We start from the raw sequence: 27,252 nt of genomic DNA on the forward strand, positions 1-27,252 counted from the left end.
GACTCCAATATCTCTTTCTTGAGCGGCAACAGCTAATTAGTCCCCATCATTGTATGCATGTAGTCGGGATTATGTTTTCCAATATGCCTAACTTTGCATTTATCAGCATTGAAATTCTTCTGCTATTTTGCTGCCCGCTCACCTAGCCTGGAGCTCCTTGGACTCCAAAGCGTATGAAGGGAGAGTTGTCTAAGGATCAGCCTATCCTACAGGGAGGGGGTGTGACTCCTGTGCTGATGTAACAATAACAAGCGGACTTGTAGCAACGTAAAGATGAACACCTTTATTTATCAGGTCATGAGCTCTCATGGGCAAGACCCACTTCGCCAGGCTGAGGGAGCACACCTGGGTAGAGGCCATGCCGATTACATATCCACTGCTTTCAGGCTGTGTCCATGAGCCAAGAACCACATCTCTCGCTCCGAGTGTGGACCTTCCTCTAGGGTGACTGCAAAGGGTGGTGAATGAAGATGTGCCATTGGGTCAGACCAGTCACTTCTCACCCCTTTGGCTACAGTGCCAGATGTATTTGTAACGAGCATCCCAAGAGTGTGCAATGAAGACTAATGACTGTTTTGTCTATGTGGCCAGTTGAAGCCAGCCACACCTGCAACCCCGTGTGATGCTTGTTGCAGTCCAGGAGAATAGCAATGCCACTCTCATTTTTTGCAGCTTCCCTGGACAGATGTTCCATCCCCTATGCAAGGGGGAGGCAGGGAGGATAATCTGCGCTGAGAGGCTGCCTGCTGGGATTAGTGCTCCAGCCACTCTTAACAACATCTGCGGCAGCAGGAAAGCCCCAAATTCATCAGCCCTGGAACCCGGAGGATGACAGCAACAAGACTGGTAAGAGCTTTCCAGGGTTCTTTTACCCACCACTGAAACCATGGCCAATGGACCACAATGATGGGAGAGGAGGGAGGCTTTGGTGGCTTGAGGGGCCAGTCCCTTGGGTGCTTGGAGCCCATGACAAAGGCCCTGGGCACTGTACCCAGTCCTGAGTGCACCACCAGCCACTACCCTGTCTTCTGTAATCATAGGCACGCCAGGTCTAGAGGGGCTCATGTCTTTTTAGGTGCAGTAAGTGGCCAGCAGAGAGAGGCCGGAGAAGGACAGGCATTTAATGACCCCTGTGGGGCCTGTGCAGGATGGATCATAGTCAGAGCTTGACCAGAGAAGAAATTTAAAGCCTTGAAGAGCTTTGCACTCTAATTCTCTGGGGGGAGATGGGGAGCTGCTGCCAGCCAGATGATTATGGAAGCAGGGTCCCAGCAGCAGGAGGGAAAGGGAACAGGACAATTCGGAAAGGATTCTGTATCGCTAGTTACCTCCCTTACGGCAGTGGTGCTCCATGAGGGATACGCGTACTGTTTGGAGCATGCCGAGATCTTCCCGGGGTACATCACCTTCTCTAGATATTTGCCTGGTTTTACAAGAGGCTACATAAAAAGTGTTAACAAAGTCAGTACAAACTACAAGTCCACACAATGGCTTCTTTCTGCTGCTCTAGCTACGGTACTGTGAATTGTAACACCATTGATTGTATGGCAATTGCTTCAACGTGATAAATAGGTGGGAAACTGAGAAAGGAAGCAATTCTTCAGTGTGCTGTGCGGCGTTCAGCTTATACCCTGGAGCCATCCCCCCTGCCTCTCCATTCCCTAATGCTGGGCTCACCCATTTCATTATAATAGAGAGCCCTGTGCTCATTTGCCATATACTAGGGTCTGGGATCTCTTCCTGCCTTGCTCTGGCTCACCCTACAATCCCTCTTTTTCCTCTGTTCTAACCCTTTGTTCCCTGTTCATAGGAGTTTCCAGCCCACCAGTCCTGGTGATGAGGCATAACTCCTGATCAGCCATGGAAGGGCTACCAATCCAGGTAAGGCTGAACCTTCCTAACATCCACAGCTCCTTCACGGCACCCTTCCCTGGGCTGCTGAGTGTCAGTGTCAGGCCAATAGAGAGGAAGCAGTCTGACATCCCTGTGTCCAAATACAGCATTCAGCTCACCAACAAACGACTGGGCTCAATTGTCCTCTTGCTTTCAGCAGGCTTGCTCCAGTGACTGAACGGCTGTTATTCCACCCTCGGTGTGGAGGGTGGGAGAGCAGGGTCTGCCTTGGGGTCCCGTGTCTCTGCCCAGTCGGGCTTGGGCCTCCTGGATTTTGTAAATTAGCAGCCCGGCGATTCTCCATCCTGCCTGCTGCCTGGCTCAAATGCCCTGGGGCTGCGCGTGTGAGCTGCGCTCCGCAGACATGGAGGAGCTCACACTCACAAGAGTTAACTGCCTCCGTGCACAGATGCCAAGAGGAGATGAAGCCGCTATAAATAGTTTCCTAAGCCCAGATGGTTTTGGCCCCAATTCGCACACATGGTGGCAGAGAGGCATTAGAATTAATATTCAATCTCTCAGGCACTTTCAACCCCAGAGAATGAAGAGCAAGCTCCACCCTGGCCCTGTCGCTTTAATCTCCTTGCCAGAGGAGATGAGCCCACACTTTCTGGAACCTCCGCTGGAGTTAAATGGGCAGAGAAACACAGCAGCAAAGTAACGGTCAGCAAAATCCACTTCAGACACTGCCAGAGAGGCCAAGCAGCCCCTTCCTGTGGCGGGAGGCTGCAGACGAGAGTAGGGTGAGGCCAGGTGGCTGGCTCTGCGGTTGCCACACTTAATCTCAGCTCGCCGGGATCGGAGCCATCCGGCACATTTTGTGATTCTTGGCAGTGGCTGAGACCAGTGTAGCTGAGACATCATCTGAGGACAGTACAGATGAGAGCTGTGAATCCTGCTGGACCTTAGTAATTTACAATATGCTCTGTCACCAGCTGTGACACATGCAAGTGTGAGTGTTAATTCCCTGGGAGGGGGCCCAGCGATATACAGGTGAAACCTCTCTAACTGTGACATCTCTCTGGCAACCTCCATAATCTGACATGATTTTATTTAGCCAGACACCCACTTATCATGGGTGAGGCCAAGTTTCCTGTGGGCCCATAAAGTTCTTTTCCAGCCACCAGCTCTGGGTCTCAGTGTTCTGTGCTGTTATTTAGCTGTAATTTACCCCTAGATGTTTTTTAAGAGCTCAGGAAACAGCGGGAGAAAATTCTCTCATTTGGCTCTGGTCAGGTCCCAAGGGTGCCAGATTAAAAGGGTTCAACCTGTATTACATGGTCTGGTGAAGAGAGGCATCTGATCCGAACCTTTCCCCAAACTCTGGGGGTTCAGAGAAAATGGACCATGGATGGAATCAGCTTTGGATTTGTCTCTCCCTCTGGGGGTGCGTGTGTGTGTGTGTGTGTGTGTACACGAATAGGCCCATGTTTCTCCCTGAGTGGTGACTGGGGCTTGCACAGTAAGACTGGGTATGTACTGAGCACTGCTGGGGACAGGACCTGTTCGGAGTCTCTACCCTGCTCTCTTTCTGTTGCTGAGGGAGAAGAGAGGGGAACAAGGTGCATTTCCGAGTGTGCTGGGTTGGGAATTATTTGTGTCTAGTTCATTTCCTACAAATGCCTTGGAGAACGAATAGCCGTGGGCAGTCAGGGGGATGTAAGTGCTCCGTACCCCAGTGGAGGCCATTTGTGCAGTTAGGACTGGGCCATTTGTCTCTGGGTTTGGGGAGAGGACACAGTCACTGGTGCTGTGGTGGGAGAAAGGTTCAGGGCGCTGACCTGTTGGCGGAAGTGAATGAAGGTGGAGACAGGTCAGAAGGTGCAAAGAGTCTGGGAAAGTCTGAAGTGCTAGAAGTGAGCAGATTGGGGATTACCTCCTCCCCCAGGGATTAAACCAAGAAAATCCCCAGATTTCACTCTGACGTCAGGCCCTGGGAGTCACCAGCAGCACTGGGCTGGGGATGAAGCCAGGAGGAGACAAGCTGGGGAGGGTGCAATCAGGGGAAAGGCAGTTGGACCATGTGGGAGCTGCAAACAGAGGCCCTGCTCCATGCTCCCAGGTCCTGCAGCAGGAACAGGTCATCTCTGGGAGGCTGTAATGACCAGCTCTTCAGCATGGAGTAACTGACAGGTGAGAGCAAGCTTTGTCGCTGAGGGTTGCCAGGGCTTGTGGCAGCAGGTCCCTAGCAATAGACCTGGGTGATAGCAGCAGAGGGGGTGATCTATTCCTTCCAACCATGTGAGCCTTTGCACCGGTGAGGGTGGTTCAGTGTATACCAGGCCTTAGCTTCGTGTGGCCCTGGCTTCTTTTTCCTCCTGCTCCCATATCTATTGCCCACTTCCATCACTCTCTTCCCTGGCTCTCTCAGAGCAGGCTGTCTGGAATCAGTGAGGTGTATGTTGTCCTTCCTATGTATGTCATTCTCCTTCGTCTCCCCTTCCTGTCCCGCTCCCAGCCCCTCCCCACTTCTTTCTACCTCCATCAGGCAGATGGCCTGAGGTTACTCCTCTTGGTGCATGCTGCTTCCTCTCCTTTCTGTGGGACACAAGATCTGAGACAAACCCAGGACTTTTCTGCTCCATGCTGCCTCCCTTAGTGTTCCCTTGGCAGGTGAGATCTGTCCTTGCTCCAGCAGCAGGAGCCAGAGAACGCAAGGGTTCAGGCAGTCAGCAGTTTGGTCCACCCAGGATGGCTGATGTCTGTACATGTCTGATGGAGGCAGGGAGAAGGGACAGGGGCTTGAAGAGCCCAGAGTACTAAGCAGCTGCAAAATCTTCTGGGGAAATGTTTGAAATAGACAAAATATTTACAACCAACCTCTGATCACATTCAGAAAGTGCCCTGTGGGCGTGGGTGTGGAGGGCGCTAAGAGCTGAAGGAGGCCGGGGTCCCCATTAGGATCCTCAGTCATATGGGCCAGAGGGGAAGAAAAGCATCTGTGAGTCTGACCATGCCTTCCCGAGACCCCTTGTTATACAAGACAGCGCCCGCACCCCACTGCGTTTGGGAGAAATCCTGAACCAGCCATCTGAGATGCCAGTCCTGGGGAGGAGACCAGGCTGTGTTGTAGTCCCAGAGGAGTTGGTCAACTGAACCTGATACAAAGATGACTCAGAGTGCAGACAACTTAATGCGACCTCTTGCGTGTGTCCCTAAGAACATCACACACACCGTGACTCCAATTGAAGGTGTGATGGGGAGGCCGGGAGTAAGCTATGATTGTTCTGTACCAGACAGGGCATGATTCTGTAGCAATATGGAGACCCAAACCCATTTTTAAGCAGCTTCCAGAACCACATCATAAGCTGTCTATGAATGCTGCACCAGCAGCTGGTGCCACTGCCTGTAGGTTATGCACCTACCTGTTCTGAAAGCATGGGGGGCTGTTCTTTTCTGTGTCCTGTACGGAATGCTACTAAACTCCCATGTCTCTGCTCTGCAGCAGGCTTCCGGTGGGCGGAGTCTCGTCAGGCTCTCTATGATGGAAGTGAGGTGGATCCATGTGGCGCTGATGTTCTGTTTCCTGCTCTCTGTGGCCATGACGGGCTGCTTTCTGTGGCAGTACAGTCTGCCCAAGGTGGAGCCTGGTGAGTACCCATCAACCAGACTGCAGCTAGGGGGTCTTTGAACCTAGAGGCCTAGTGCCATTGAAGCCAAGAGGCGGTTGCTTGTCTGAATAAATTCTGCAGGGTTGGGCTCCACGGTTAGTTGGCTGGATCCTGCCAGGTAGTAGCAGATACAGCGCCCCACCCTGCTGCCCCTCTGCATTTCATTACGCACACCCTAATTATTTGACCTGTCGGTTCAGTGAGACGAAAGGGTCTCACAGCTGGCACTGAGATTCTAAATGAAACAACAAGGAAAACCTGCCGGGGATGACAGCAAAGAGTTGCCTCCAGAAGTCAGGAGCTGCCCCGTGGTAGTAAATTCAAGGGTGGTGAGCGAGGTCGAGTATGACAAGCTCCTTAACAGCTGGCTGGATTTCCTTCTACCTACCAAAACCAAGCTGGAGTAACTCAGAAGAGGCATGTTACTGTACACCTGCTGACTCCCTCCTGCTAGCAGCATAACGTGTTACTTTTCTTTCCTGGTCCCTTGCCATCAGGGTCACGACTGCTTAGACCCCATAGTTACTGCAGATTCAGTGGGACAACTGCAGCGGCAGCATTTGCAGGGATGTAATGTATCCACCGGTAAGTGGATGTGAGGCTAAGGGAGCCCAGAGGGTTACAGAGACACACTGTGAAGAGATCAGAAGATGTGATACCCAGACCGCCTCCATCTAAACTCACATGGAATCACCTCAGAATCTGGATCTCACTTTCTTCTTATGGAGTTGCACTGGTCAGACTCTTCCTGGACAGCAGGGGCATTGCTCCATGATGGTCCCTTGCAAAGGCTCTGCAGTGACAATTTTCCCTGCAAAGTGGCACATATCCACCCCAGAGGGAGGGGATAATCACAGGCGTTTGTTTTATAATGTGCAGGGCTAAGGAGCTGTGCTTCAAAACTCATTCAAGTCTCAGGGTCAAATGTTGGCCCCAGGCAGGAGAGCTCCCATTTTCCTTGGCAAATGAGAGTTCTTCATCTGCAGCAAAAATCTGAGGTGAGGAACACAGTTCTGGGTCCCCAACTTCTCCCTGGCATGGCCGTTTTCTGTGGGTGGCCCTTGTGTCCAGTGTCTTGTGCTCTGGAGTTGCTTAGTTTCCTCAGGTACCCAGGTTCCCCTCCTGGGGATGCCTGTGCCCTATTGATGCTCGTGCGGGAGACCTTGGACACATCCTGGTCCCACGGAACTCAACAGCAAAACTTCTGCCAACTTCAATAAGACCAGGATTAGGCCCTGTGTCAACTGTACTGCTCTGCCAGCCATGGGCGCAAGCACACCCGCTCAGGGATTTCCTTCGGTATCTTGCTGGGGGAGCTCTGAAACTGCACCACCAGCATGGCACATGCTGGAATTCCTTGTGAGTGGCGGGTCTGTCAGCCCCTCCCTTGTTTACACAAGGCCTCTTCCCAGCTGTGGATGGCAGGCTCTGCAAGGCCTTGCCCACAGCTCTGCATTCGGCCTAACCCTCAGTTTAAAACTTGTCAGCAAACCCTTCCGCTCAACTGGCCTCCTCTCTGGAATTGCTTCCAGGCCCGTCTGTGATGGAGGTGAGATCGGAAGTAATGCAGATGTGTCCCCGCTATCCAGAACCCGTACCACTGGACCACCCAATCCCAGTCCTGAAGGATGCACTTGAAAAGGTCTGTGGGAATGGCATGGGTGGGGGGTCTGTATGTCTTTACTTCTCTTTGTCAAGGAGTGTAAAAGAAGAAGAGGTCTGGGTTCTTCAGGCTCTTGGCTGCCCAGAAGCACAGTGTCATATTAGGGGAATGGCTACACTACCAAGTTTTCTTGACAAAACTTATGTTGTCATTCAAAAGTCAACAAAACAAAAATTGCCAGAGGGTGTTCACGCTTGGCTGTGAACTTAGGCTGTTCTCAGTAGTGCTGGATGGCAGGACAAGGAGCAATGGTCTGAAGTTACAATGGGGGAGGTGTAGGTTGGACATTAGGAAAAATTATTTGACCAGGAGGGTGTTGAAGCGCTGGAATGCGTTACCTAGAGAGGTGGTGGAATCTCCATCCCTGGATGTTTTTTAAGTCCCAGCTTGAAAAAGTCCTGGCTGGGATGATTTAGTTAGGATTGATCCTGATTTGGGCAGGGGATTGGACTCGATGACCTCCTGAGGTCCCTTCCAGCCCTAGGATTCTATGATTCTGTGACTTTCTCCCTCTGTCAGTAGATCGTGTCCACATTGGGGGCACCGTCATTGACATTGTGAGCAATGCACTGTGGGTATGTATCCAACAGTGGCATTGTGAGAAGGCAGAGCGGATCCCTGCACATCTTGGGATTCCCTCTGAGCTCTCCTGTAGCATCCTCAGCTGTTGGGAGCAGCACTGGGAGTAGACAGCTGCACGTATCTCTTCCTGGTGCTCGACTCCTTCACAGCAAAGTGTAAGTGTCTCTTTATGACTTCACTGGGAAGCTGTGTGTAAGGGTGAGCCAGGCTGTAGGAATGAAGAGGGAAAACTAACAGCAGGTTCAGTAATCCCCGTGCCCCTCTGAGGTAAGGAACTCTTGTACCGAATGACATGGATAAATGTACAGAGGAGTCTCCAGTAGGAGCAGAGAGGTTATTTCACCTCTGTGTTTAGAGCTGGTGTCCAGAGCCCACAATTCAAGGAGGATGTTGATAAATTAGAGAGGGTTCAGAGAAGAACCATGAGAATGATTAGGACAATTAGGACACATGCCTGATAGTGATAGGCTCAAGGAGCTCCATCTGTTTAGTTAAACAAAGAGAAGGTTAAAGGGTGACTTGATGACAGTCTATTAGTACCTTTATAGGGAACAATTATTTAAAATGGGCTTTTTGGCCTGGTAGACAAAGATATAGCATAATTCAATGGCTGTAAATTGAAGCTAGATAAATTCAGATTGGAAATAAGGTGCAATTTTTTAACAACAAGGATGATTATCCATTGGAATAATTTTTCAAACATTGTGGTGGATTCTCCATCACTGGTGACTTTTAAATCAAGACTGGATGGTTTTTTTTTTTTGTATAAATATTCTCTAGTTCAAACAGAAATGAATTCAGATAAATTCTCTTGACTGTGTTATTCAGGAAGTCTAACTAGACAAACATAGCCTTACAATCTGTAAATTATACTTCTAGTTCTTAAAACCAGCATCTGGCAGGTACGTTTCCAGTGGCACCCTGCAGGGATCAGTTCTCGGCCCTACGCTATTTAACATTTTTATCAGTTACCGGAAAGAAAACATAATCATTACTGATAAAGTTGGCAGGTGACACAAAAGCTGGGCAGAATGGTAAATAGTAAGAAGGACAGATTACCGCATCAGAGTAAGCCAGCTCTCTTGGTAAACCAGTTGCAAACCATGTGCAATTTAATCTGGGGAAATATAAATGCATGCATCAAGGTACAAAGAATGCAGGCCATATTTATAGGGTGTGGGAATCTATCCTGGGAAGCACTGAGACTTTATATTCACTAAGAGATGTTTACATTACAGAGCTATTCTGGAATAGCTTATTCTGGAGTTATTATTCCAAAATAAACTATTCCGGAATAATGCGTCTACACTAAAGGGAAGCCCAGGAAAGAGCAAAGCTGATTCTGGAATAGTGTGTCGATACATAATAGAGCATATTTCGGTTTAGAGCTCCTAGAAGCACTGCTTCCAGTGGTTCTAACGTGAAATATTATGTCTACACAGCATAGTTATTTGGGAATAAACTATTCCAGAATATCTTATTTCTAAATATCCCCTATTCCCTGTTTACATGGCCCCTTTTTCAAAATACCTATTTCAAAAGAGGCACTGTTCCTCCTTACCAAATTCAAAATAAGCCGTCCGCTATTTTGAAATTATTTTGAAATAGCAGTTGTGTTGTGTAGACGCTTGCACAGTAGTTTCAGAACAGTGGCAGTTATTCCGAAATAACTTTGCAGTGTAGACATACCCCAAGAGACGGGGCTCAGGATAACATTCTCCCGATGAGATAGATTGTTATCAATTATCTATAATTGCTCATGTGATGATGATAGACCAGGTACCAACTCATGCCGAGGCCCCAGGCTACACTGAAGCATTGCAGTGATCGACGGGCATGTCCAAGGGGGCTGTCTCTGACTCCATTATATCACCATTAAAACAAAAAAGCAGTCCAGTAGCACTTTAAAGACTAACAGAATAATTTATTAGGTGATGAGGGTTCGTGGGACAGACCCACTTCTTCAGCTCATAGACAGACCGGAACAGACTCAATATTTAAGGCACAGAGAACCAAAAATAGTAATCAAGGTTGACAAATCAGAAAAATATTATCAAGGTGAGCAAATCGGAGAGGGGCAGAAGGTGTGGGGGGAGTCAAAAATTAGATTAAGCCAAGTATGCAAAAGAGCCACTAACAGATTGGAAAGAGAGGCTGCTGAAGTCTCTTTTGTATTCAAATTCAACACATTAACATGTGGTTTGAACCGTGATGGGAATGTTTTATGTCATTATAGGGGTCTTTTGCATACTTGGCTTAATCTAATTCTTGCCTCCTCCCCACCAACCTTCTGCCCCTCTACTCTCTGATTTGCTCACTTTGATAATATTTTTCTGATTTGTCAGCCTTGATTACTATTTTTGGTTCTCTGTGCCTTAAATATTGAGTCTGTTCCGGTCTGTCTATGAGCTGAAGAAGTGGGTCTGTCCCACGAACCCTCATCACCTAATAAATTATTTTGTTAGTCTTTAAAGTGCTACTGGACTGCTTTTTTGCTTTGATAGTATATAGACTAGCCTGGCTTTCTCTCTGCTACTATTATGTGGCCGTTGTAGTACTTTGGGAGTTCACATTTATTCCTGGGTAGGTGAAATCTAATTTTAAGCATCCCATAGGTTTGGGAGGTCTGTCCTGCTTTCTGACAGTCTGCTCCAAGATTGGCTCTCTTGGTCATAAGCTACAACAAGGAGTGTGACAGCCCAACTGCAGGAATTCTTGCACCTTCCTTTGAAGAATCAGGTATTGACCAGAATCTGAGAGAGGCTCTTGATATTGTCCGTGATATATGCCTGGACTTCAGCAAGGCTATTGGCATAGCCCCACCCAGGGCCACCCCTAGGGAGATGTGGGGCCCAGGAAAACCAACCCACCCCAGGTCCCCACCCTGGTCCTTCCTCTTCCCTACCCTCTGTTCTCGTCTGAGGATATCACAGACAATTCTGACGTTCCCATGAACTCTTTCTTGGGTTGGACATGGCTAGATGGTACTTCTCGTCATTCTTTGGGTCCCCTGCACTGGGAGTAGGCGGAATGTCCACTGTGGCTTCCCAGGTGGCTGCCCAACTTTTATTCAGGCTGGACTTCAGCCCTGAGCCCCGACCCCTGACCAGAGGTACCTCAGGTCCCTCTACCCACCTGCTGTGTGGGGAACCCGGGACACAGGGAGGGGGCTGTTTTTACCTCCACCTCATCATCCACCACTTTGGAGAGGGATCCAGCACCCTCACCCTGTGCTGGGGTGACTCAGACCAGCCTGCTGCCAGGCACTTCGGGCTACTGGAGTAGATGCTTGCATGGCTTGCCCACTCAGTGCTTCGGGGCCATGAGGTACTCAGTTCCACAGTCCTGCTATTCTTACAGTTAGGGAGTTTTTCTGACATTTAATCTAAATCTGCTCTGCTGTAGTTTGAACCCATTGCCTCATTTTATGGCAGCCTTATCTTCCCATAATCTTCTCTATTCCAAAATAAATATACCCAGTTTCTTCAGATGTTGCTCATGTGACTGCGTTCCACCCCTTCGGTAATCTATGTTGTGCACTCACCTCTGGATCCTTTCTAGTTTCTCTACGTTTTTGCTATATGTTGATGACCAAAACTGGACACAGTTCTTTTCAACAAAGGCCTAACCAGCCCTGAGCAGAGTGGTGCTATCACCTCCCCATCTGCATGTCTCTATGTCTCTGTACCTGCAACAGAAAATTGTAGTTGCTTTTTTTGCAAGAGCGTCACATTGCTGACTTGTGTCAATGTTGTGAGCCACCACAACTCCCAAATCCTTTTCAGCAGTGCTGCTGCCAAGCCGGGTATCCCCCATTCTTTATTTGTACGTTTGTTTTTCCTACCCTAAGTACCTTACATTTGTCATTGTGGAACTGCAGTTTGTTCTCTATAGCTCAGTACTTCAATTTATCCTGATCTCTCTGAGTTTTAACTCTGTCCTCCAACATGTTGGCCACTGCCACAGCTTTGAGTCATCAGCAGATTTGATCAGCGCCCCGTCTGTTCCTACACTCAGATGTTAAACATCCCTGGATGAAGAGCAGATCCCCTGGAACCACACGTGACACCACCCTCCAGTCTGATGTCATTTTCTTAATATTTGATCTTTGTGGTTGTTTAACTAAGTCTGTGGCCAGTTAGTGGTAGTTCTTCTGTCCCCATATTTCTCCAACTCACTTATTAGATTATCAGGTGGGAGTAGAACTGGGGGGGGGGGCCCTGTGGGGCCTGGGGCAGCCAGAGGACTAGCAGGGGCCCTGGCACTGACAGCAACCCCACACTCACCGGTGATGGTGGAAAGCAGAAGAACATGGCTGGGAGCCAGTGGAATGGAGTACGTTTGGCCCGGTTTTCACTGCTTCCCATCATTGCTGGTGAATGCGTGGGGCAGGTCCAACCCTGTTATTGGACAGGATAATGAGCCTTGTGGGTAAGGAAGCAGTGGATGTGGTGTACCTAGACTTTAGTAAGGCATTTGATATGGTCTCACATGCTATTCTTATCAATAAACTAGGCAAATACAACTTAGATGGGGCTACTATAAGGTGGGTGCAAAACTGGGCTTCCACAGACATCTGTTTTGGGACCGGTTCCGTTCAATATCTTCATCAACGATTTAGATATTGGCATAGAAAATACACTTATTAAGTTTGCAGATGATGCCAAGCTGGGAGAGATTGCAACTGCTTTGGAGGATAGGGTCAAAATTCTGGACAAATTGGAGAAATGGTCTGACGTAAATAGGATGAAGTTTCATAAAGACAAATGTAAAGTGCTCCACTTAAGAAGGAGCAATCAGTTTCACACATACAGAATGGGAAGCGACTGTCTAGGAAGGAATATGGCAGAAAGGGATCTAAGGGTTATAGTGGACCACAAGCTAATGTGATGCGGTTGCAAAAAAAGCAAACGTGATTCTGGGATGTATTAACAGGTGTGTTGTTTGCAAGACCCGAGGAGTTATTCTTCTGCTCTACTCTCCACTGGTTTGGCCTCGGTTGTAGTATTGTGTCCAGTTCTGGGCACTGCATTTCAAGAAAGATGTGGAGAAATTGGAAAGGGTCCAGAAAAGAGCAACAAGAATGATCAAAAGTCTAGAGAATATGACCTATGAAGAAAGGCTGAAAGAATTGGGCTTGTTTAGTTTGGAAAAGAGAAGATTGAGGGGGGGACATGATAGTAGTTTTCAGGTATCTAAAAGGGTGTCGGAAGGAGGAGGGAGAAAACTAGTTCTTCTTGGCCTTTGAGGGTAGAACAAGAAGCAATGAGCTTAAACTGCAGCAAAGGAGGTTTAGATGGGACATTAGGAAAAAGTTCCTAACAATCAGGGTGGTCAAACCCTGGAATAAATTGCCAAGGGAGGTTGTGGAATCTCCATCTTTGGAGATATGTAAGAACAGGTTAGAGAAATGTCTAGCAGGGATGGTCTAGATAGTATTTGGTCCTGCCATGAGGGCAGGGAACTGGACTCGATGACTTCTCAAGTTCCCTTCCAGTCCTAGTATTCTATGATTTTATGATTGGTCCTGGTCCATGTTGCTTGGGTAAGGGAGCTTGAGGGAAGGGGTGGAATTGGTGCAGGAAGGGTGTGGGGGTTTGGGGAAGGAGTGGACTGGTAGTGGAGCAAGTGTGGGGACTTGGGTGGAGGGGGATGGAGCCCTGCACCCCTCTAGGGATGGCCGTGGGTGGGACTATATCAAAAGCCTTGCCAAAGTCATAGAATCATAGACTCCTAGGGGTTGAAGTGACCTCAGGAGGTCATTGAGTCCAACCCACTGCCTAAAGCAGGATCAACTCCAACTAAATCATCCCAGCCAGGACTTTGTCAAGCCAGGACTTAACAACCTCTAGGGATGGAGATTCCACAGCTCTCTCGGTAACACATTCCAATGCTTCACCACCTCCTGGGAAAATAGTTTTTCCTAATATCCAAGTTATACTTCCCACACTGAAACTTCAGACCACTGCTCCTTGTTCTGCCATCTGTCACCACTGAGAAAAGCCTCTCTCCATCCTCTTTAGAGCCCCGCCTCTTCAGGAAGTTGAAGGCTGCTATCAAATAGCCCCTTATTCTCATCTTCTGCAAACTAAATAAGCCCAAATCTCTCAACCTCTCCTCATATGTCATATGCTCCAGACCCTAATCATTTGGGCTGCCCTCTACTGGACCCACTCCAATGCATCCACATCTTTTCTGTACTGGGTGGCCAAGAGCTGGACGCAATGCACTAGATGTAGCCTTACTAGTGCTGAATAATACGTTCAGGTATTTCATGTCCACTGCGTTTCCCCTCTCCACCAAATGAGTTGCCCTGCCAAAAAGGACTAAGCTGGTTTGGCATGATTTATTCATTGTAAATCCATGCTGGTTGCTCAGGACTATACTTCATACTCCAAATATTCCCAGACTGAATGTTTTGTACATCGAGCTAGTAGATAGCCAAGTGTCCAAGTCAGCCTGGTTGGTCTATGGTTCCCTGGCACTACATTAGCCCTTTGCCAGTCCTCTCCTATCAGACATGAGTCCAGAAATATTACCAATGTCTCTGAGATTTCTTCAGCTAATTCCTTCACTGCTCTCAGGTGAATATCATTGGACTCATTTCAGCTGAATTCATCCGGATTGGACAGAAGATCTCTGACCTGTTCTTTACTTATCCCCAAGCTGAATCCCTGCCCCTTTAGGACCTTCTGTTTGTGAAGACTGAACATCATTGGTAGAATGCCTATTAAGCACTTTGAGGTGTACTATGAAAAGTGCTACGTCATAACTAGGTATTGTTAGGGGAATTTTTATGTTTGTTTAAGATAACATGAGGTTTGCAGATACTCAGATGATGGGAACAAAGCAATAATCAGCAAGCAGGAGCACAGAGCACAAAAACATTAAATAAATGATGGGAAATGCAAAAGATAACATTTTATGAAAAATTCAATTTTCAGAGGCAGGTCCTTGAAAAATGCTTTGTTGTAAATAGTTTAACTAGTCTTAGTGCAGAGCTATTTCTTCTTCTTTGCACCCTTGTATTCCAAGTGGTGCATAGGTCATCTACAAGTCTCCTCCACTTCACTCTATCTCAAGAGAAAAACTTCTAGCTGACCCCAGGAGTACCCCAGTTGTCCTTGAATCTCAGTAGAACTTCTCCATGTTGGCCAAGGTCTTTCACTTTTGCATGGATTACCCTTCTCTCACCCAGGACAACCACCCAGTTTGGCACGTGGAACATTCAGACCATGTATCAAGCAGGGAAGACAGCAGAGCTAGTTGCTCACCAGTAAATAACAGTAATTATCATTGTTCGCTGTGAGTGCGTTATTGTATTGACTCATGCCTTTGTTCTACCCTGTGCTTACCTTCAAACTCCTCACCACTGTCCCATCTTCTCCTAGGTGGATATGCTTCTGCGCCACAAAATCCATAGCCCAGGCCTCCCTGCCATGTCTGCCATTGTTATCTACAATGACACCGTGCTCTGGACAGGCAACTTTGGGAAGAAGAATGGTTCTGACCCCTTCTCGGCAATGCCCAATGAATACACCATTTACCGGTGGGTTTGCAGGTTTACTCAGCAGGAGCAGGGTATGATTTAGCTATTGGTTTAGTAGATTGTTTCCCTTACCACACCCCCACAAGCAGGGAGTGCATAGGATGTATACAGTACATAACAATTAAATTGCTTAAATAGATTTTGAAATCTTAAAATGCCCCAGCTCTTCCAAACGTGGGACAATAAGAAAGGAAGAGCCATTACAGGTCCACCTTTTAAGTGCATCAGGTGCGGTTAATATGAAACAGTGTATCATGTGTAGCGTTGTAGTCCTACTGGTCCCAGGACATAAAAGAGATAAGAGCGGTAGGGAAATATCTTTTCTTGGACCAGGTGGAAATGACCTCTCCAGACTCACAGAACTCATCCTCAGGTCTGAGAACACTAACCAGAATGTCTGAGCTAAATACAGGGTGAGCAGATCGTTCACCATAAGAGTTTTCTGCATGCTGTAAGAGACCACTTAAAATGAAGGGCTAGCAGCAGTGCTGTGTGTTGGAAATTGTTGTCACTTCACTTAAAGCCTTGTGCTCCGGGTGAAGCATAGGACATCTAAAAGCCTCCTCCACTCTCCTCTGTCTTGGGACAAAAATTCTAGCTGACCCCAGGAGTGCCCCAGTTGTCCTTCAGTCTAAGTAGATCTTCTCCACGTTGTCCGAGGTCTTCATAGAATCAGAATCCTAGGGCTGGAAGGGATCTTAGGAGGTCATCTAGTCCAGCCTCCTGTCTGAAGCAGGATCAGCCCTAACTAAATCATCCAGCCAGGATTTTGCCAAGACAGGACTTAAAAAGTTCTACGGATGGAGATTCCAACACCTGTCTAGGTAAAGCATTCCAGTGAATGGTGAAATAGTTTTTTCCTAATATCCAGCCTATACCTCTCCCTCTCTAACTTCAGACCACTGCTCCTGTTCTGTCATCCATCACTACTGAGAACAGCCTCTCTTCATCCTCTGTGGAGCCCCCTTCAGGAACTTGAAGGCTGCTATCAAATCACCCCTCAGTCTTCTCTTCTGTAAACTAAGCAAGCCCAAATCCCTCAGCCTCTTCTCATAGGTCATGTGCTCCAGTCCCCCCATCATTTTCGTTGCCCTCCGCTGGACACACTCCAGTGTATCCACATTCTTTCTGTACTGGGGGGCCCAGAACTGGACACAATAATCCAGATGAGGTCTCAGTGCTGACTAGAGGGGAATAACAACGTCTCTAGATCTGCTGGAAATGCTTCTTCTAATACACCTCAATATGCCATTAGTCATCCTGGCTACAAGGGCACACTGTTGACTCATATCCAGTCTCTCATCCACTGTAATCCCCAGGTCCTTTTCTGCTGCACTGCTACTTAGCCAGTCCATCCCCAGCCTGTAACAGTGCTTGGGATTTTTCCGTCCCAAGTCCAGGACTCTGCACTTGTCCTTGTGGAACCTCATCAGATTTCTTTTGTCCAAATCCTCCAATTTGTCCAGGTCACTCTGGACCTTATCCCTACCCTCCAATATATCTACCTGACCCCCACATCTTAGTGTCATCTGCAAATTTGCTGAGGGTGCAATCCATCCCCCTCATCCAGGTCATTAATAAAAATGTTGAACAGTACTGACCCTAGAACCGATCATTGGGGCACTCCACTTGAAACCAACCACCAACTAGACATTGAGCCATTCACCACTACCCTTTGGGCCCAACCATCCAGCCAGCTTTCTATCCACCTTACTGTCCATGTATCCAATCCATACTTCGTTAACTTATGAGCAAGAATGTTGTGAGAGACTTTATCAAAAGCTTTGTTAAAGTCAAGATATATCACATCCATTGACTTCCCCATGTCCACAGAGGCAGTTACCTCATCATAGAAGCTAATCAGGTTGGTCAGGCACGACTTGCCCTTGGTGAATCCATGTTGGCTATTCTTGGACACTTTCCCCTTTTCCAAGTGCTTCAAAATGGATTCCTTGAGGATCCCCCCTCATGAGTTTTCCAGCGACTGAGGTAAAGCTGACTGGTCTGCAGTTCCCTGGATTGTCCTTTCCTTTTTTAAAGATGGGCACTACATTTGCCTTCTTCCTCTTCTTCATTTTCCTTTCGGGTTCCATGTGAGAGCTTGACAGACTGTGCTGGATGATGGTTTTCTGAGAGTGTGGCCTAGCTATCCCCACTGTCTTCTCTTGGTCTGAACATCATGTGGTTCTTGCCCTGCTGTGGTCCAAAGCTCCTCATCTGTGACCAAATCTGCCATTTGATGCATAGGATGTACCTCAGGCATCTGTTTAAGAATGTCTGTAGCTTGTGAGCAAATTGTTGTAATGAACCATAAGGCCCATGTCTCTGTTCAGTCCACGTTTTTTAGTGTCCAGCAGAAGTTTGTTCCATATTGTTGCACTGAGTCTGTTCAGAAGCATTTCTTTGGCTTTGGAGGTGATTAATATTATTATAGGCTTGCCTCTGAGCCAACCTAGAATGGGGGCCGTTATGCCAGCCAATCCCCAAACAGCGTAGTGGGCAGTCCCTGCCCCCAAACTGCTAACAATCTGGATCAATCAAACAGATGCAGCAGGGTGGAGAAGTACAGCACTCACCAAAAGGGGGAACAGAGACATGTCATGTGAATTACATGATTTCTTTATTGGCTGTAGGGGTGGGTTTAGTTTGGATAGGATAAGCTCAAAGGAAAGAAAAGGCAGGGGCAGAAGGTGATGGGGGCAGGGCAGGTGAGCAGAGGTTGAGGACCAGATATGGATGTGGAATGACACTAAGATGAAGAGGCTGTGGGGAAAAGTTGACGCAAAGAGCTAATCAGCACAGGGCAGTGGAAGTCTGGCCTAAGCTGTAGAAAGCTGGGTAAGTGGCTCCTTCTTCAGTTCTCTCCAAAGTTCATGTGAAAATGGGGCAACATCTGGTTCCAAAAACGCCCCCAGTATGTGTGTGGGCATCCCCCTGCACAACTGTGCATCTAGGGGATGTTAGGGGGTGAGGTGTCCCCAGCTGGGCTCTATTTCTCCCTCTCCCCTGGTTCTGCAGACTCTTGAGTTAAGGCTAGACAGCAGCTTCTATTATTTTTCCATATTAAACATACTCTTGGCTCATTGAAGCGTTACCACATGGGGTGAGTAGTCCCAGAAGGGCATTCTTGTTAGTCTGTAGTGTCCTACAATTTTATTTACTAGGTAATGAGCTTTTATGGGGAAAGATGCTACAGGACAGTTTGTTTCACTTGGGATGAAACTTTTAAAGCCGGCCTTCTGCAAACAGGTGGATTTCATGTTTTTGTTTTGTTTTGTTTTTTGTTTGTTTAAAGTTTGGACAATGCCAGCTGTTTTTAAGTTACATCAGAGTGAAGAGATTTTTTTCCACTGCAGAAAACAACTAATAATCATTTTCCGTATAACTATCGAATGCGTGAAACTTGGCTTGTGCATAACCCATACTGAGGGTTGAAGTTTTTTCTGGCTAGGGGAAAACATTGCATTCCTTCAGCAAGTTATGACTAGTTGGGAAATGTATCCTGAGTATGCCCACTAAACAAAACCGGTAAAGACCTAGTCCTTCCCCTATGAAATCAATGAAAGGTTAGTCATTCACTTAAGTACAAGGGCAGTAGGTGCTAGATAAGACCCTTCAAAGGCTGCCCTCCACATATGTGTGAATCAGGTTTTCATAACTTCTTTGCTATATTTAAATATTTCTAACTTTAAATCTATTGAATTGATTTTCCTCAAACTTGATATTTTGGTAGATCTCACTAAAATTCTGTGTTTAAGGAAAATCCATAGTATGTTGAAACTTTTGCCTTTCGTTTTAAAGCAGTTCAATGCTGCAGCTGTTCATAGCAGCTGAGGCTCTGAAGTATTCTGGTTTTGACTAGAGCTAAACTGAGTTAGGATGGTCCCAGAAATTGCTGACTTGAAATACCTATCACTCCAAAACTACTAAACTGACTTTCTTAAATTACAGTATCACGTGACTTTCTTACCAGTAAACTAGGGAGCTACAACCTAAATGGGGGCTACTATCAGGAGGGTGCGTAACTGGTTGGATAACAATTCACAGAGAGTAGTTATTAATGGTTCACATTCAGGCTCGAGGGGAATAACAAGTGAGGTTCCATAGGGGTCAGTTCTGGGGCCAGTTCTGTTCATTATCTTCATAAATGATTTAGATAATGGTATAGAGACTATGTTTATCAAATTTGCAGGTGATACCAAGATGGGAGGGTTTGCTAGTGCTTTGGATGATTGGGCCAGAATTCAGAAAGATCTGGAGAAACTGGGGAAATGGTCTGAGGAAAACAGGGTGATGGTCAATAAGGACAAAGGCAAAGTCCTGCACTGAGGGACGGACAGTCAGTTTCATGCATGCAAAATGGGACCGTCTAGCAAGAAGAACTGCAGAAAGGGATCTAAGGATCATAGTGGATTGCAAGCTAAATATGAGTCAACCGTGTGGAACTGTTGCAAAGAAAACAAACGTGATTCTGGGATACAGTAACAGGAATGTTGTGAGCAAAGCACAAGGGGTGCGTCTACACTTGCATTCCTTTTTCGAAAGAGGTATGCAAATGAGGTGAATTGAAAATGCAAATGAGGTATTAGTTTGCATATTCGGCACCTCATTTGCATATTCTAATTTCAAGAGAGCTTCTTTCGAAAGAAGAAAGCCAGTGTGGACGCTGCTCTTTCAAAAGTAAACCCATCTTCAAAAGAATCCTCCTTCCCTTTATTTAATGGGCAGAAGGATTCTTTTGAAAATGGGTTTACTTTCGAAAGAGCAGCATCTCCACTAGCTTTCTTCTTTCGAAAGAAGCCCTTTTGAAATTGGAGCATGCAAATGACATGTGGAATATGCAAAATTACACCTCACTTGCATTTCATTTGCCTCATTTGCATGCCTCTTTTGAAAGAGGAATGCAAGTGTAGACACACCCAAGAAGTATTTCTTCCACTCTATTCTGCATTGATTGGGCCTCAATTGGAGGATTGTGTCCAGTTCTGGGCCCCACATTTTAGGAAAAATATGGAGAATTTGGAGAAGATCCAGAGAAGAGGAACTAAACTGATTAAGGTCTAGAAAATATGACCTATGGAAGAAGATTAAAAGATTTGTGTTTGTTTAGTTTGGAAAAGAGAAGGCTGACAGAGGACGCGATAGCAGCTTTCAAGTACCTAAAGGGGGTTACAAGGAGGAGGGGGAAAAATCATTCTCCTAGGACAGGAGAAGGCACAATGGGCTTAAATTGCATCAAGGGAGGTTTAGGCTGGGCTTTAGGAAAAACGTCCTCCCTGTCAGGGTAGTTACACAGTGGAATCAATAGCCTGCCGTGGTTGTAGAGCCTCCATCCTTGGAGATATTTAAGGGTAGGTTGGATAAATATCTGAGGGACTGGACTTGTTGACCTCTTGAGTTCCCTGTATTCTATGATTAATCACAATTAATTTTTAATGTCTGGCATGGGAGTAAAGGGAAGAAGGAGTCTGTCGAAGATGGGGTTTACTTTCGAAAGAGCAGCGTCTACATGGGCTTTTGAAAGAAGCTCTTTTGAAATTAGAATATGCAAATGAGGTGCCAAATATGCAAATTTATGCCTACTTTGCATTTAGATTTCCCTCATTTGCCTACCACTTTCAAAAGAGTAATGCAAGTTTAGATGCAGCCCCTCAAGCAGAGGAACCCTGGCTGGTTGCAGCCGTGTCCCACTCCTGCCTGGGGGAGTCCGCACCAGCTGCAGCTGTTTCCCCTCCTGTCCCTGGACTCAGTCCTGCGGTAAGTGATCGTCAGCCACCCGGAAGCTTTTCCCCAGAGCAGGCTGGGTCTGGCTGGGGGAGGGGAAGCACAGCTGTGACTGGGCCAGGGCTCCTCTGGCTGGAGGAGGGGCAATCCGGGGGGGTAGGATGCATGTGGATCTGGCCAAGGGAGGGGGCAGGAGGGATCTTGCAGTTGCAGCCACGGGGAGAGGGTCCAGGGGGAAGAAGTGCAGTCAGGGGATAGCCTCCAAGCAGGGCTCTACCCACCGCCCATGCCTGGATGATGTAAAAGGGCAATTTAAAATGGCTACTGCACCAGTGGTGCCCCCCTCCTCGGCCCTTTTAAATCACCCAGGCCCTTGAGTCCCCCTGCTCCGCCCCAGCAGGCCTGGGGAGAACAGAAGAAAATGGGGCAGCAGGAGGAGGCAGAGTTAAATAGAAGCAGAGGAGGTGGGAGGAACCTGGGCAGGTGTAGCAGATTGTTTGGGAGGAGGGAGACATGCGCCGAGGGGAGCAGGCAGGGCCCGGGGGAGGGAGATTGAAGCAAAGGAGGAGGGGGGACATTGGAGACGATCACAGGCAATTTGGCGGGGCAAGGGTGGGGAGCGGGGCAGGTGCGGAGCAGATATGAACTGATGGGGAAGCAGGGGTAGCAGGTATAAGAGGCAAAGGAAGGCATTGCCTCCCCTGATCTTAGCACTCAGCCTCTCCCCTCTTCCTATCCCTATGCCGTCCGTGCCTGAGCGCTCCCACAGCAGGTGGTTACAGCAGCTGGGAGACCCAGTGTGGATTTGTTCACTCAAAAGTGAAAAGCTTCCCGGCTTGCCAGACCTATTGGCATAACGCTGGACCTGTGAATCGTCTCAGGGGGTGGCCGGTGTTAGGCTGTCAAGTCACAAAAAACAAGCAGTTCTGTGGCACCTGAAAGACTACGCATTTTATCTATTCAGTAATGAGTTCATTACCGAATAAATAAATGTGCTGTTCTTTACGGTGCTACAGGTCAGCTTGCTTTTTACTGAACCTGTGAAAGAGTCATCTTAGTAGTAATGAAACCGTTTAATGTGCATGTGCCAACCCTATTTACTGACAAAAACAGATGTGTGTATTAGTCTGCTTAGAGATCCCTAGTTTAAAATTTGTGTTAAATGTTTCATTAGGTTGTGTCTGAAGGTTATAAAATCACATCTCTAAAAACCCTTTTGCAGCTATTTAGAGGCACAATCTCGGTATTCAGCTTTAGCCTTGCATGCATGGGTCTTCAAACGTATATTTTCTTAATTCTTCAGAAAACACCCTTGTCTAAAGGGCTACGCCTACACTAGCCCCTTCCTTTTGGAAGGGGCATGGTAATGAGCAAGCTGGGAAGATGCTAATGAGGTGCTGCCATGAATATGCAGCACCTCAGAAGCATAATGGTAGCCAAGCATGATTTGAAAGTGCCATTTGGTTTTAGGAAGAAGGAGCTTTCAAAGTCTGGGGGTTCTTTTTGAAATGCCCCCATCTATGCGGGCAGCACACGATTTGACAGTGGCACTTTCGAATCACGCACGGCTGCTATTTTGCTAATGGGGTGCTGCATATTCATGGAAGCACCTCATTAGCATCTTCCCAACTCGCTCATTACCATGCCCCTTCTGAAAGGAAGAGGCTAATGTGGACACGGCCAAGTACTCATTTTAATTTTAATTACTGCAGTACAAAAACTTGCTTCCAAAGTCCTCCTGTGTCTTCTATCCATCCTTATTCTCCTTTCAGCCCCTTAAAGAGGCAACATTTCTTTTCTTCCAAATTGCTGGACAAATGAGTTTCCTTTTTTACTTGTATTGGATGAACGAGTGTTAAGAATATCCTCCACTAAAATCAGTACTTTACTAGGTATAAAGTCCTTTGATGTGCCGAAAATCTTTGGAAATCTACTTTAAGGTAAACATATAGTTAAATTTCATAAATATGTCTTGTTATGAAAATCATACCAAAAAAAATAGTGTTCCCTTTTTCAAACACAATGAACTCTCTTATGAACCCAGTAAACTGCTCTGACTGATTAATTTAAAATAATGTCTTTGTTTCAGTAAGTTTAGAAATGTAATAATCTGACATGATTACTTTATGCAGGTTTAACATACAACATAAAATCAGCTTAGAAATGCTGATAAAGAAAATGTAAAACAGAGAAGGACTTCATCATGTATTCCATAATATTTAATGTTGTGTTCAGCTGGACAACTGACTTGCCCTTATGATAAAATTTTTGCAAATAAATTTGTGACAAACTTCAGGATATATAAAAAAAACCCTGTAAATGACATTTTTATTCCCAAATTTAGTGCTTTGAATTAGGTACCTTCTTCATGTCCAGACTTCACACTCTGGTGTGCAGTGGAAAAGAAGCTCCACTTTCTTTAGAAAGAAATTTTAGGTGTGTTTTCCCAATGTCGTTTGCTACACTTACATTCAGGGATTTGGCTACAATAGGTGAGCAGGCAGAAAAGGGAGACGGTGGAGAGGGTGTGGGGTAGTGGGAAGGGACAGAGGGGACTGCGCAGTGTTGCAGACCATGGGGAACTTGCCTCCCCAAGCACCACCTTCAACCGCTGCCCCTGTAGTGAAGGGTACAAGAGTCTGGATGGGTGTGTAGGTTGAAGAAGAGAGTTAAAGGAGCAAAAGCTGAGGTTGGATTGGAGCAGAGGGGAGGAGGGAATAGGAGCCAGCACTAGGGGATAGATAGGAGATGAGCAACAGAGACACACTGAGGGCTCAGTAGAAGAGGCGAATATAAGCACCAGAGCCCACTCCTCTCCAGAACCTAGGTGCTCATTATGGTGAGGAATGCAGTGTAGGAACCTCTGCAAAACAGAATAGAGTCTTGGACCCGACCCTAGGAATTGAGTTTCTGTTTTCTGGCTGTCAACAAATACCTATGAAACTCACTGGCAAGGTGTGTGTCTCTACCCTCCTCGACTGGCCAGTGAACATGGAAGAAAATGGCCTATGGCTGCCACTAGTTACTTTGTTCAGTTTGGCCAATGTATATTGCAGTGGGGCATTGCTGGCACATGATGGCATATGTTATATTAGTAGATGTGCAGGTGTGTGAGCTCTTTATGGTGTGGTTGATGTGGTTAGGTCCTGTGATGATATCGCTGGTGTAGATATGTGAGCAGAGGTGGTACTGAGGTTTGTTGCAGGGATTCGTTCCAGGTTTAGAGTTACTGTGGTGTGATCGACAGCTGCTGATGAGAATTTGTTTAAGGGTGGCAGGCCAGTCCTCGCCTCCAGCCAGCCAGCAATGCCCCACTGCAATATACGCTGACCAGACTGGACAGTCTCTATGTAAAAGAATAAATGGACACAAATCAGACACTGGGAATGGTAACATGCAAAAACCTTTAGGGGAACATTTCAGTCTCCCTGGACACTCAGTAACAGATTTGAAAGTAGCCATCTTGCAACAAAAAACACTTCAAAAGTGAACTCCAAAGAGAAACTGCAGAGCTGCAATTCATTTGCAAATTTGACATCATCAGTCAAGGTTTGAACAGAGACTGAGCGTGATTAGCCAATTACAAAAGCAGTTTCTCCTCTTTTGAGGGTCACACTTCCACATTAGCTACTGGTAATGGGCCACATCTTCCCTGACGGGATTGACCTGATTTCTCCTCTCTTGATGTTCACAACTCCACATTAACTGTTGATAAACGTCCATATCCTCCGTGACTGAACTGACCTTGTCAGCTCTGGCCTTCCTCTTGACAAGGACTCCCTCTTTTTCATAAACTCATATATTTAAACCCGCCACTAATGCGTCACATATAACTGTGATTGGGCTTCCTTTTGTATATGCATTATAAGAAAGACTAATTTCATGGTCATGTGCTATTTTTTTCCGCAAGACCCGGGCTTATTTATTGCTATGAAGTTAGGACTGCAAAATTGAGGACAGGTAGAACCTGTCTCGTCCAGTACCCTTGGGACCTGCCCAGGGCCAAATGAGAGAATTTGCCAGACCATGGAGACTGATATTGTCTAACACATCACCAACACTTCTACTGCTTACTGGACTCTTTGAAGACATTTAGGGGTAAATTACAGCTAAGTAACAGCACGGAACACTGAGTCAGGACTGGTGACTGTAAACAAACTTCATGCAACCACGGGAAACTTGGCCACACCCATGATAAGGGGTCATCTGGCTAACTAAAATCATGCTGAATTACAGATGTTGGTGGATGAGAGAGTTCCAGATTAGAGAGTTTCAATTGGTATTCAAAAATAAAATATGAATGTGGAACCTACAACTGTATTCTCTCCCCATGTACATACACCTTATGTTACTGTTTTAATGAAATGAATGTGAAATAACTCAAACATACACGAGTGTCTTCAGGGCTGTAGAAAATTCTGTATTCTATTGTATTATTAGTGAACTACTTTGTGTTCCCATAAATGAAGGTTGTATCATGATGCACATGGGCAACTGGTTCAGAATATATATGTTCTAGCTTAACTTTCATCTTCCCTGACTGTTGGTCCCTTGTGGTTGTGTTCATGTAGGTTTTACATTTAATAAAGTGATGGACAGTCAGCTACTTGTGCAATCTGATATGCTGAGCACCCCTGAAATGCTTCCTCTGCTTGGATTGTTCAGATCGGCTGACTCGTTCAGGGAGGGTTTGGCGTGACGCAGTAGCCTCAAAGGCAGAGCTGTCCTGTCCCTGGGAGGCGGTGGGGCAGCCACCCCAAGCCTGGTGATTTCAGGGCCCCTCTTGCAGGTGCCCCAGATGTCCTGCGGATGGGGCAGGGGAGGTTTACCTAGGCCATTAGCAGGAGCAGGAGGCACTGCCCCCAGCCTTCCCTCACTCACCACGTGGGAGACCCAAGTAGCAGCTTGCGCTGCTGTGCCACAGCCTCCTGCCCTCTGAGCTCTGCTTTGCTGGGTTAGTGGGACACAACCTCTGCTCCCTGCGACCCTCCCTGGAGAAGTGGGGCTCAGCGGACCAGGAGGGCGCAGCGGAACAGGCTGCCGCTTGTGCCATGTGGTGAGTACGGGGAGCGAGGACTGGGGGAAGTGACCCACCTGCTGGTGCTGGTTGGCTGGGGAGGAGGTAGGGGGGCAGGGTGGGAGTGGAGTGGGGAAGGGGTTGGGCCCACGGCACAGGGGTTGCCCAGGGTCTCATGCCTGGGGCACTGGGGAGAGTTGCCCTGGACCCACCCCCTCCAGACGGCCCTGCTCAAAGGCCTTGACCCATGGACTAGCTAATGCTGGACTAGAAGCTGGACGTGAAGCCATATGCCTGTTTGTCCCCTGACAGGATCGCCAGCATCTCCAAGATCTTCCCAACCATCATGCTTTACAGACTGTGGGAGGAAGGGAAGGTGACATCTCTGGATGACCCTTTGGAACGCTACGCCCAGAGCTTCGTTATTAAAAACCCTCTCGGGCGACTCAAGGAATCGGAACACAGATACACAGCTGATGGGCTGATCTTCTTGGAGAAGGGGTCGTTGCCCCTCAAGCCATCGCCTGTTACACTGCGCAGGATGGCTAGCCAGCTGTCAGGTGAGAGAACCCTGCCTGGTCCCCAGATCTTCCGTACTCACCCGTTAAAGCCACAAAACTCCCTGTCCCCACTGGGAGCAGGTCACAGCAATGCCAAAATCCTTGGGCGTGTGTCAGGCAGTGCCAGCAGCCCCCTCCCAACATAAGCCAGGATCCTCCAGCAGGCAAGTCAAAGGAGAGACTTTTTCCAGTCCAGCTACTAGGAGGTGCACCGAGTTGGTCTGTCTCCCACTGAGCGAGCTAGGAGAAGCCATATGAGCAGGTCTTCCCTGTGGATTCCTGTGGAGCTGCTGGATTCCTGGCTGTTTCCCATCAATTTAATTTTCCTTTGCAATTCGGGCTCCTGAATTAAAATCAATGAGGAAACGTATTAGGCCGATGGACCTGGATTGTCAGCAGGAGGGAACGAACCTGCCCCTTTAAGGAACATAGCCACATGAGCTACAACATGAGCTAAAAGCCAGCTACTTTTAGCTAAGGCCATAGAGCAGAGACTTCACCCCCCCTTATCCTTGGTCTGCGGGTTTGTAAATGTAAAGCAGCTTCTTCTCACCGCACATTCCCCCTTGGCCCCAAGTGCTGTCACTGAGCAATGACGCTGGAAGGCAGAGAAATGCTAAACGCTGTCTGTCTGAAGACATGTAGCTTCTATA

General features: G+C 47.3%; 1 protein-coding gene across 1 annotated transcript in view; it reads left to right on the forward strand.

The window, feature by feature from the left end:
* The first annotated feature begins 1,860 nt into the window (after window positions 1–1,860).
* LACTBL1 (lactamase beta like 1) overlaps window positions 1,861–27,252 on the forward strand; it is a 35,990-nt gene continuing 10,598 nt past the window's right edge. Inside the window, exons 1-5 of the mRNA XM_074975637.1 lie at window positions 1,861–1,881; window positions 5,339–5,483; window positions 7,037–7,146; window positions 15,141–15,298; window positions 26,352–26,599. Coding sequence (XP_074831738.1) covers window positions 1,861–1,881; window positions 5,339–5,483; window positions 7,037–7,146; window positions 15,141–15,298; window positions 26,352–26,599 — 682 coding nt within the window. The remainder of the gene's footprint in view (window positions 1,882–5,338; window positions 5,484–7,036; window positions 7,147–15,140; window positions 15,299–26,351; window positions 26,600–27,252) is intronic.

The sequence above is a fragment of the Carettochelys insculpta genome, chromosome 23 (assembly GCF_033958435.1).
Source record: "Carettochelys insculpta isolate YL-2023 chromosome 23, ASM3395843v1, whole genome shotgun sequence".
NCBI classification, from domain to species: Eukaryota; Metazoa; Chordata; order Testudines; family Carettochelyidae; genus Carettochelys; species Carettochelys insculpta.